This window comes from Styela clava, chromosome 1 (assembly GCF_964204865.1).
Source record: "Styela clava chromosome 1, kaStyClav1.hap1.2, whole genome shotgun sequence".
Taxonomy (NCBI): Eukaryota; Metazoa; Chordata; class Ascidiacea; order Stolidobranchia; family Styelidae; genus Styela; species Styela clava.
The window spans coordinates 8923603-8935906 of NC_135250.1; the positions used below are offsets into that span (position 1 = coordinate 8923603).

Sequence of the window (12304 nt, forward strand, 5' to 3'; positions counted from 1 at the left end):
ATGTAATCTTTTTTCTTCGCAGTCCTTTTAAAAACTTGATCATATACTTGTATTCTCTATAGATTTGTATATACAAAATATAAAATAGGTAATACAAACCTAAACAAAAAAGCATTTGCATTATTTTTTTTTTGTGCGTGTGTATATATATCGAGGTACGTCAAAGGAATATCGCTTTTGTTCACTTCTTTTATTAGTGATTTAAACAAGCCAAATTTGATTAACTTGTATGAACATCAGAGAAGTCAAAAATAGTCATTTTTTGAGAATATTCGGAAATCAAACAAGAAATTCAATTGGTTTTCTCATATTGTGGAAATCGTGGCATATAGCTCATAAACGTTACTCAATAATCTGACTAGTTCTGTGCGACTAATTCTCCCCGTTTGGACATTTTATTCATTTTTATTTTTATTTTTTACGGTTTTCCGAACTGGAACAGTGATGGTTTATGCGTGGTATGACTATATTATGTTGGTAGAGTTCCTACTTATATTTCCTTGATGTCCATTTGTTATCTTTATGTGATTAAATATAATTCAAAATGATTTCTTCAGAAATGGCCGATGAGATCTGCAATTTATTCGAGTATGTCACAGAAAACTGAAAGTTTCAAAGTGGAATCTATAAACTCAGTTGCTGTCACGGACATAGAATGTGAAACAGTATCAACAATCCATGCAAACATTCCAAACGAGACACATAAACTGTCAAATCAGTCTAAACGTATGAGCTGCCATTCAAAATATGAACATTTATACAGAAAAGAGCATGATACGGAAGAATACAACTTACTTGAATCAATTAATGTTGAATACAAAACATTTGATAACTTTGAGATTTCGTTGGGGCAGGTACCACACAACTTTGTCTGCTAACTGTCATTCTGCTTCCTTCCATTAAATATTATGATATCCTAAAAAAAGATTGAAAAAAAAGCTGATCTCTCAACTCTAGCGGATCACGCGACACAATCATAAGAGTCCGAGACACTGACCTCGTATCCTAAGGACGTTGTGTAAAAACTGTCGCGTTATTGTAAACTCAAAGCTTTCGGAAACTTGATATATCTTCTGTTTCTAGTTTATTCAATAAATTTAACACGGCCTTCGGAAAGTGTTCATTAAAATATTTTCAATTATTTTATCTGGTCTTCTCAAAATAGTGTAGCAAAAATTCTATTCTACAGACATTTAGAAATATTTAAACGTATATTTTGAAATTATTGTGGTGGTTATTGCTCTACTAGAGGTGCGGTTGACGTGTTGTGGAGTAGGAATTCTTGAAATGGGCGAAGTAGATACGAAAAAGCGAAAAAAACTCGGATGGGGAGATTCATTCAAGAACATTGCAAAAGATTAAAAATATGGAAACTTGTTTTGGGTATGTGCCAGTTGTAAAAGCCCTCAGAAATAGAAGCTCAAAGTTAGGCTGTTAGGGAGAAGTCAATTAAGCTATAGTATAAGGCCGGCCTGCCCAACCCTTTTAGTGTCGCGGGCCACTTTCACATAAAGAATTCATTGCGGGCCACAATCGTTTTTACCAAGCTTAAATACCAGCCAAGTTCTGTTTTACGTCGTTTTGTAAAATTCGAATGATCAATACAAGTACCTAATAAAGCAACGTTTTTAGGATTTCCGAACGGATATATTGAATATGTAGGAATGCCATCAAGTCAATGTTATCACAATTTTGAACGGATACGCAGTAACTAAATTTCAGAATTTTTATTTAACGCAAAATTAGCATGACCACAATAGAAAAATACAAACAGAAAAATAAACGAATCCCGAACCCAGTAGCAAATATATTGTTCACTTTTTTTACGGCGGCGATAAGGAATATCAAAACCGACACGAATAATATGTAATAAGAATGAAATTAATTTCGACAATAGCTTTCGAGTTTGTCAAACAAAACGCGCAGTTCCGCAAGATATGAAAAACCTAAACATCCAAGTCCACCAGAGCGCAAGACGTGATATCTGCGTGATATGGAGAACCGACATTTAGATAAAGATGGCCGGAACGAACACAGCAAAATCACGAAACATATCTTTCTAGTCTACATAAAATATCTGTATCTGAAATCCCAATTGTCATTCACGGCTCGTTGGAAATTGACGGTTGAATACATTCAATACAACACACTGGAATAGGCAAATCGTTCGTATCACTAATTGAAAGCGATGTCTCGAAAATTGTCATTTCAAGACTGACTATGATAAAAAGGAAGTCCAGATATCTCTCTCCGACAATCACGTCCGCAAAGAGAGTTTTAAAAAGTGGCATTTCTCGACCGTTTAAACAAGGAATAATGTTTTTATGGCATGTGTCAATATTTTCTTAGGTTTGTGGGAGACATCGAGATAAGTTTAGTATACCAAATTCTGGAAAATGCCGCGCGGCCACTTGGAACCCTTCAGTGGGCCACATGTGGCTCCGCGGGCCAGGTGTTGGACGACCCTTGTATAGGTTCTCCGCCACGGGTTTAGTCGAAAAAACGAGTTTTGGAGTCTATTTCGCAACTCAAGACCAAGGAGTTCATACTCGACTGTCAGTACAATGTAAATTCATACTATCTGCTGGCGTTTGCAAATTTGTGTGCGTATTGAAATATTATAGAGAATGACAAAAAGTCGTTTTCCAATCATAAGGCAGTTAAACATGGAGATTCCCGAGATATTTATTGAGATTTCCAGTTTGTTTCGAGTGGTTAAAATCATTACTGACTAATTAGGCCGCGAGCCGAGGCCATTTATCTTTCAGTTTCGTAGCGCACATCAGGTAACTACCTGAAAATGATTTTAAAATGTTCCTTAGAAATTTAGTAACAAATATTGCCTTGTTCCCACTTCCAAAAGTTGCACGTTTTACAGAAAAGACGCTTTTACTACAATAAATATGTGTTACCATCTGTCCTATTTTCTCTGCTTTTCCGGTATCATGGGCCAATGAACGCAGACTTCTGCATGACGTAACAGTCAAGTTAGTCAGCTGTAGGTGGATCCCCAGTGGTCGGATGAATATCAGATGTACTCAACTGCTCGCTTTTGCGTTGAGTAGCCTTTCCATAGTTTTTTTCAGTTACCGGTAATATTAGTCCAGTTATTCTAAGGAGGTGTTGAAAAGTATAGGTAAGATATTAAACACTTGTATATCCTTGCCATAAATAGCAATTTTAGTTGAGCACTAGCTCATAAGACGTTGTTAAATAGGTACCGTACGGTGCGGTAACTCCAAGGAAGGCTAGACCTAGAATAATATGTCACAAACAACGATATTTTCTGGCTTGCATGAAATGTTTATGATTAATTTAATGACTCTTCTTGACTATTCAGCAGACTTATACTACTATAGAGGCCACAGCATATCTGGAAATAGAAAGGAATGGCTGTTTCTGTAATGCACGGTTGTGTGAAAGAGAAGAAATTAATCAATTTTACTAATGTCGGTTGGTCTAAATCTGAATTCATAGAGTCGACAAGAACCTGGGAAGCAATGATAAGTTATGCCGGAGTGGAAAGAAAGGTAGCATTGGGAATGATTGAGAGGTGAGAAATTAAGTTGTAGACAAACAGTTGATGTTTCAAAATATAGTCTATAGTCCATACTCATACTGTCATAGGACATTTCAGACTGTGATATATCAAAATTTAGTGTAGATATAGTCTAGTAATGGTATGCAAACACTGCTGGACTGTAGAACATGCAATGAGCATATATACGCTCATTTAGTACATCAGATAAAATGCATTATGTATTCAAGGTATTAGTTAGTATTTAGGGGTATTTTTAAAATCATGCTGCTCCAAATATTATTTTCTTCCTTATTTTAGATACTGTACTACAAAAGAAAACGGCAATGTTCCATCAATCCGACCTAACGCAGGCTCTGATCCCTGCTGCTATCAGTGCTATAAAATGGATTAAACAAGAAGTCTTGAAGCTTAAAGGTATATGAGAATCATAATAGTTGCAAACAGCTTAGATGGGCTATTCATATTGAAATACTTTAGCACTTTTCTGCAATTGGAACTGCCCATCAAATTCATGTTGGAGACTTCATTGAGATTTTCAATTCATTTTTTTCCCTCGACTATGAAGATCTTTTGAGGTTAACGAGGTATTAATAAATAAAGCTGAGGAATTTGAAGAGGATATGAAGAATGTAAATGATACCAGGGCACGTCTATTTAACACTGTCAAACATAAGGATTATACTCTCCACCCAACAATGATTCACTGAAGAAGCATGTGGCCCTCAAATCAGTTCTTGAGTTGGCAAACTGCAAAGAAAAATAGTCAAAATAATTTATGAAAGTGTGCCAAAATCAACTTAAATTGCACAGATTTTTGTTTTTGTATTGACTGCAGAAATCACAGTACACCTATAGAGGAAAAGTCGATTTTTGAGATAGTGGATTTCGAAAACAATTCAGAAGAAAGTGAATTAGATATTACAGTTGATTTAATAAGTATCATATATTTGTTTTTTTTTCGGACATTTGTTAGTGTCGTAGTCCTGTTTCTAGAAATATTATTGCCTTTGTTCAAATACATAACCACATAAACTAAAAAAAGATTAATTGTAAATTGTAATATTTCTGTTCACTATGTTATGTACATATTGTACATTCATTTAATTTTCTTGACTTTTGCGGTAAATTTCTAAGTGAGAAATAACTGATTTATTTGTGTTTTCGTGCTCACGATGTTAATTTGTGACTTCATTGCTTAAAAATAAATACGTTTGATACTTGATAGCTTCTATAAAATGGATGTAGCTTTTTATGCTGTTCTTGTTGTAAACTGCTTGTGGTTATTACATAAAATTTATTCTCAAATGTGAATCAGCGTTGTTGGTGTCGCTGCTTTCGAGGTCACTCCCGACTCCTGTCACACAATTAAAGTATTTTTTGTTGTTGGTTACATGTATGCCATATTTTTCGTAATCTACCTAATAAATTATGATTGACTGAGGAAGTCCGATTTTGGTCAGGCAAAACATTACAGGAATACATTTGTGTTAGTGTGCTGTAGGGCTCTCGAATTGTATAGTTCTTATGTATGCGTTGTAAACTTATGGTTATTGAATTTCCGGGAACCTCTTATATTCAATTTCGCACCAGGATTGTGGAACAAGCTGTAATGCGTTCATTATGTTCGTTTTCACACAAAACTGAAGAATTTATTTAGTTACCAGATGTGCGCTACGAAACTCATTTTCTGGGCGTTTTCATGGTTTCGTCTCACGGCCCATATCCGTGGTAAGGATCTACAAGTGTTTAATAATTTACTTATACATTTTTCAACAACGTCTTAGCATAACTTAACTAATAATAACTAAACAGGGCTATGGAAAGCCTGCCCAACTCAGCGCAAGGTCGAGCAGAAATAACTAATATATTCATCCGCTCGCTAACAGCTGGTTTAATTCAATTGTTACGTCATGCAGAAGTCATTGTTCAGTGCCGACAATGTAGAGAATATAGGACAGATCGTAGCACATATTTCTTGTAGTAAAAGCGTCTTTTCCGTAAAACGTGCAACTTTTGTAAGTGGGAACAAGGCAATATTTGTTACTAAATTTTTAAGGAACATTTTAAAATCATTTTCAGGTAGTTACCTGATGTGCGCTACGAAACTCACTTTCTAGGCGTTTTTCAGGGCCTCGGCTCGCGGCCTAAATCATACCTCCCGCGGTGTAGATATATTTTATCAACTTTCTCACTTGCCTTTGCATCTTATTTGATCAACGGAGAATAATTACTAGAGATATTTATTAAGGGTCCGTTAAATGAATGTTTCTGATAAATTTCTCCGAATGGATTCATTTCTCATGACAATATTTCTGTTTGGATCACTGACCATGACCTTTTGTAACATGGCAACTACCGATTACATAACAATGGTTCAACAATGCCCTTGGCAACCTTGGTATCCATGAGAACCAGAGACAACCAATCATGTACCTCTGTACTTTTGCAATTAGTCTTGTAGTCTGTTCTGTCGAGTCTTTACTCGTTCGGTCGAGGGGGTTTAAGTTTCAATCGTACGATGTTTTCGATAGATCTTTCTGCGTGGCTTGTTATGTAACACTTTCCTGGTGAGAAATGATAATAATGTTGGGCTATATGTGCCGATGCAATATTACTTCATGGTAACGTTATATTTAATGACTCAATCTGACGGATCGAATACCGATGCAAAATCGAACACTTATTGTCTAATCCGATTTTAATTTTCCGAGTTCTGTCAAATCCAAGTTTTTATAGTAATCAGACTTAATCAATATGTTATATTTTATAGCCTTGGAATAATACAATCAATTACGTTACATCCCATTCTTGCTAGCCAATTTCAATATGGGGATAGCGTGCTGTAAATGCACAAATGGAGATAATGATGAAACGATTAATAAAAAGAAAAAAATGACGAAAACGCAAAGGCGGCGTTGGTTAAGGCGGAGAAAAACAGATGGAGAGATATTTCAATCGACTGAACCAACGAGGGAATCGCTAGATGCAGAGAAGCGGGAAACAGGTCGAATCGCTTTTAAAAAGCAGCAGCTTTCGTTGTGAGTAACAATATTAATTTAATTCGAATAAGTGAATACTTGTTTTTTTTTATAGTTAAACTCAGAATTAAAACGGTTGTTGATATTACAAACATATTTTTTGATGAAATAATTTTGTCGTTGATAACACCGCCTACTTTTATCAATCTTGTCCTGCTAGGAATCTTGAAGTGAAGTAGTACTTTTCAGTGATACATCCGAAATTAGGATATATTAGCTTATTGACATGGAGGTACTCCCGAAGTATATTAACCAAGATGGCGGACACCAGAACGTGGTATGTGTACCAGGTTGAGGTTAGGGTGGGGCCATAATTTTATTCCAATTTTCCTTATTTTAGTTCTATTATGAGTTTGCGGTCTAGCCAAATGAATCCCGTAATATTTGTACCTGAAATTATGGCTCAACCCTAACCTGCTACACATACTACGTTCCGGTATTCGCCATCTTGGTTCACATACTTCGGGAGTACCGACATGAAAATCACTCGAAACGCTTTTTCCCAATAACACTAATCGATCAGAAAGTGGTATTTTTGCACGCGCAACATTTAATGATCTGTTATTCAATACATTACATCAAATATAAGTCAATGTGAAAATAATTGTATTTATTTATCTTCTCCCATTTTTCTCCTGTCCGCATGGCATTTCCATTATTCCCGCACACAGTCAAACCATATTAAGAATAACTTTACTCGAAAAAAAAATTAACGTCCGTGGACAAATAACTTTATGGATCAATTGACATACATTAAATGGAATGAACATTGGCAACGGTGGCTGCAAAAAGATGATGAATCTTGTAATAACAACAACAATTTTATTGAAAAGAAAAAGTGTGAACATTTTTTCATCGTCAGGAACTGCGTTTCGTTCATAACGAACAAAACCTAACCACAATGTAATGATATCACACATCATAAACAATTCATGACATTGAGAGATGGAAGCTGACTGCGAATAACATAATCATCTTCATGCGGATTTTTCATTGATTTTATTCTATTAGTATCAGTTCGATTTGAATATTTTTGTCTTTTATCATTTGTTCAGAAGACGCTGTTTCTGATTTGTCATTTAATTTGAGTTGGTTTATAGAACCAGGCTGAATTTGCTTTATAGAATAATTGAATTTTTTTATTTTCAGCGGGCTTGTAACATGGCATTTCTTCAGTGAATTTCATTCCTACTGTCAATTGCATACATTTAAAAATATTTCTAAAAAAAAAACAGTTTGCTAAAAAAAGGTAATATAATATTTCATCATCAACTAGTAGCCCAAGGCATTTTCAACTCATTCGCGTAACGTGGATGGCTTTAAATAATATGCATATTCACAAAAATGTAATTAGCAATGCATTTTTAGAAATGGAACTTTTGGGAGGAGAAATACCCTGAAGCCTTTGCGAATATACCTGGGGAATCGTTTACAAGAGTAAGTTTTTACCTGTTTCATTAATTTGCCGTTGCCACGATTCACTTTTCCACAAAACATTATTTTTACAGAACTCAGAGAGTTTGGGAGACAAAGCTGCTTTGGGCATCGGATTTGAGATCCAATTACACTGCGCTACTTCTACGAGGACTAGTTCTTTCTTCCAGGAGGGTAATGTGTCCATTTACTCTTTCGAAATATTCAGAGTATTCACACGTTTAGACGGTTCATATTATATGTAATCTGCTGATACAAATTGAAACTCATCATGTTAAGCTAAGATGCATGTCAAGGCATCAAATTGAGTATCTTTTCGTATAAATTAATCCTTATTCCGTATATCGACAGACACGTCATGTTACAAGAGTAAATGGGCTAATGTCATCAGTCAACGTTGTCAATACCACTAATAAAAAATGCATCGAATCATTTTCCACAAAAGTCTCGAAATTTCAATCAACAGTAAGTATATTGGTTTCTGAAAACAAAAATTTGTGTCACTATTAGTAGTATTCCATGTAGTTGTTAATATTTTATTATATTTTCAGAATTGTAATCCGATGCAACAATTTGATCCACTGAGGTAAGCGCTTTATATTTGAAATATTTTTTATCAATAGACATAAACTTTGAAATTCATACCTGAGCAATTTATACAATTAGCCATAAAAAATATTCTGTTTTATATATCTAGAAATGGGAATTTCACAGGAGTGATCTCCATGAGGAAGACACTCAGAAACTATTTGCAACAGTAAGTTCATGAATTATATTATTAACTTGGCATTGTTCCTGCAATTTATACTTTAAAACGAGATTAAATTTTCGCAGAACTCGAATGGCGTGGGAACAAAGTTCCTTGTTATGGGCTTCCAACGTCAAAGTAAACCCAGGTCGTTGTGTGGAGATTGTTCAAAGTATTGTTCGTTTTACTTTTGAGGTAACTTTCAACAGACGTATTTTTATATTCAAGAATATGTTTATTTCAGCCTGCTTAGAAATGCGGAATAGGTCGCTATAAATATGTATATTGATTTTTTAACTGGTTCGTGTCCACAGCACACAACACAATGTGAAGAGTTTTTAGATCTTGGAGAGTAAAATTAACGCTTGCCTTTAAAAATATCGAATAGGTGTGTGAAGCATTTTTACCAAATGGTATCCATCTTCACCTGTTTTTATTTAAACAGGCATCTCCGATGTCTCTTAAAGCAGGAAAACTGATTTCGGCCATTCCTATTGGCCATATGAGGTCGGCCAAATTGGCAAATGACGAATCAAAAGTAAGTTCGGTCACTAAAAATAAATATAGTATTGACTGACAGTAATTAAGATAAAACACTTCCAGATAGGGGAAATGCAAATTAACATAAAGTTCAGACATGGTTTCTTTATTTTTGTATTTGGTTAAGTGGTATAACGCGTATCCAAACCCCTTTTTTGTACCTTCATCTTAGTGAGTCCCCATGCTAAGCGTGCACGTATATAAACTACCGCTAAGACTAACTTTTTGAATGCCTATTTTTTAAAATATTCAGCCGAAAAAAGAAATTGTTTCATCTAGCAATTTGACAGATCTTAAAACATTGGGTTGCAAAAGAGATGAAACGTTAGTTCAGTCAAGGGTAGGTTGATTTTATTATTCGTAATTCGCAAATTTCTGTGTCAACTAAAAACTATATATTTTTTTGTTTTCTGTATTTTAAGAATTATCAGGAGAACAGATTCCATCAAACTATGTATGTATCTTTTTTCATTTGAATAAAATATATATGTTGAAAATCCAATATATTATTCACGTTTCTGTTTTATTTCAGGGAAATTGCAAAACTTAAACAACAGAACGAGAGAACGAAAATAAAAATCAAACGACAGATTCAGGTGATATATCGACGATCATGGCTGACAAATATTTTACTCGAAAATAAAAACGATTAGAAAGTTCATATACAAATATTCAAAGTATAATTAATTAATTAAGCGCAAACAATAAACCAATTGTCCATATCAAAACAAAAACTGATCAAAATGTGATCGACTTTTAGGAACGACATGAAATGGCGCAGGACAGAAGCCATCGATTCACTAATCCGAAGGTCAGTTATATTTATTCTAACACACATACTCTAATCATTCATCAATTTTGGCTGCTTTTTACTATGCTCTGCACTGCTTATTTACTATGCTCTAATATTGTAATAGACACTCATGGATTTCATTTTTAGACACCGTGTTTTGTTAACTGCGAGGTTAATAAATCGGCGATTCATAGCAGTCCTACAAATGTGAGATCTGCTTCAAACGAAGTTAAACGTGAATCAAAAGTAAGTATATTCATCGGATGTATTGTGATAAAAAAAAATTACATTTTATTTCTTTAATATTCAACAATAATTAATGAGTAAAATTTGAGCGAAAAAGGGGATTTTTATGATAATTCCTATTTTTAATCCGTTTCATTTCTTATTTCAAGTGCTTTCCTGGAGAAAACGACGTCCGGCCACGTCTGTGAGTATAATATCTATTTTTTCATTTATTAATATGATTGAAATTTTGGGTAACGAATTTAAAGTACTTCTCTTTTTTAAGTGGATTTGTAAGATTCAAGGAAAAGAATAAAAAAAGGATGGAGACAATCAGGAGGCGGAGAGAGGTAAAATAATAACAGAAACATCAAAAAAAATTATTTCAAAATTTGAAAAAAATTATTCGAAAAGTTTTTACAAGCTGATATAGAAAATTGCATGTTTTCACTGGAGTGGGAGCAGGATTTGCATTTTCTAAATTCCCCAGAGTCGAAGTTTTTGTTACAAAAATTCGATTATTCCGGATTTCATAGCTGGAGTGGGAGTCGGTCCTGAAATATGGTCCGAGTCCGGATGCGTCAGGCGGAGTCGATTTGAATTCTCTCCGGCTCTAAATCCCTGTAAAAGTAAAAAATGATTTCCATCCTTTTAGGAACTCGAAGAAAGAGTTCGGCAGATGGATGAAGACCTCAGAATATCCAAAATGAAGGTCTGGTATTTATTTATTTATACTAGATTTTTTTACTTTTTCTCCATTTCAACTTTAAACTTTGGATCAATATTTCTATCTTAAGTTTGTATGAAAAATGTCTTATTCTATTTTTGAGTTTAGTGTTTTGATAACTTTTTTGACCAAACTTCATTATGGTTTTATTATTGCCATCTAAGCACCTTTTCGAACAGATTTGAAGAATATTATTTGGTAAAGCAATCACTCGCACATTTCATGTTTGACACAGTTAGAATCACGAATATTCTAAAATCTATTCCGCTTATTTTTTTTTTTAGCTTGAACGATCTAATTCAGGGAATACTGTAAAACATCATCAAACCGAAGTTGGTAAGTATCATAGTCCATTTCGCTATGTTAAAATATCAACTCAATTTTATCTGAATATGACGACATTTGTGTTATTTAGATTTATTAGTTTGCCGCAAAATAGAAAGTGTATTTGTGAGATTTGGTTGGGTCATAGCCCAAGTTCGTGAGACAAAATAAGATATAACTGCTAAGATTAAGATGATAATAATTGCTGAGTCAAGTAATTAGAATGTAATAAAAATATGAAGATGGAAGGATTTAGTCTGTCTAATTTTGGTTATGCGCATACGAAGTAGACAAGGAGAAAGGATCTGCAGTTTAACATAATATCCTAGTACCCAACGTAGTTCAAACTGATGGTTACAAATTAGTATCGTGGAAATTCCATTACGATTTCGATTGGTGCTAATTCTAGCATATTAAAACATATTTAAAAAGATAAAATTATCATTCGAATCGCATGGGATACAATATTTTATAAAATACTACAAAAATTCAAAAGATCAATATCCCTATCTCATATTTACAGGTGACAGCAGAAACAGGGAATGCCGAAACTCCCAGCAATGTTTTCCGCCATAACCACTGGGTCACCAATCCACATACATTTGCATATTTGTGTGTCTTGATTTTTTTATATGCACTTATTTCTCTGTAATTTAGCATAAATATATATATAAACATAATTATCGGATTTGATATCCTTTATTTGGGTGAATTTTTGTAAATGTAATAGTTGAATCAGTGTTTTCAGCTGGGTTGCTCGACCTAAAAGGGAAATTGACTTTTGAACTATCGGAAAGAACTTGACTACTTTCCTCCTTGACTTCTTCTCTTTTTTCGCCAAAATGATTTTTTCTGTCTTATTCCACATATTCACACCTTAATTTTTTTGGGGGGCCTCGCCGATTGACCTTATTTATTATATTTTTTACTTTAA

General features: G+C 34.1%; 1 protein-coding gene and 1 long non-coding RNA gene across 3 annotated transcripts; both read left to right on the forward strand.

Moving 5' to 3' along the window:
* Positions 1–3346: 3346 nt before the first annotated feature.
* On the forward strand, positions 3347–4985 carry LOC144424577 (uncharacterized). The gene is made up of 2 exons (XR_013476795.1): positions 3347–3553; positions 3839–4985. It is a non-coding gene; the product is annotated as an uncharacterized LOC144424577 (long non-coding RNA).
* Positions 4986–6315: 1330 nt separating this feature from the next.
* Positions 6316–12304, forward strand: LOC144425848 (uncharacterized). 2 transcript variants are annotated; one of them, XM_078115584.1, is made up of 19 exons: positions 6460–6579; positions 7251–7383; positions 7948–8016; positions 8088–8187; positions 8365–8478; positions 8565–8599; positions 8711–8770; positions 8848–8956; positions 9207–9299; positions 9555–9641; positions 9724–9755; positions 9834–9897; positions 10062–10112; positions 10242–10340; positions 10490–10524; positions 10606–10669; positions 10975–11031; positions 11331–11382; positions 11894–12304. In XM_078115584.1, the coding sequence occupies exons 5-19, from the start codon at positions 8395–8397 to the stop codon at positions 11944–11946; spliced, it is 975 nt and encodes a 324-aa protein (XP_077971710.1). In that variant the 5' UTR covers positions 6460–6579; positions 7251–7383; positions 7948–8016; positions 8088–8187; positions 8365–8394; the 3' UTR covers positions 11947–12304. The 2 variants fall into 2 exon arrangements, with proteins under 2 accessions (XP_077971706.1, XP_077971710.1); XM_078115580.1 differs by lacking the exon at positions 7251–7383 and having other exon boundaries at positions 6316–6579.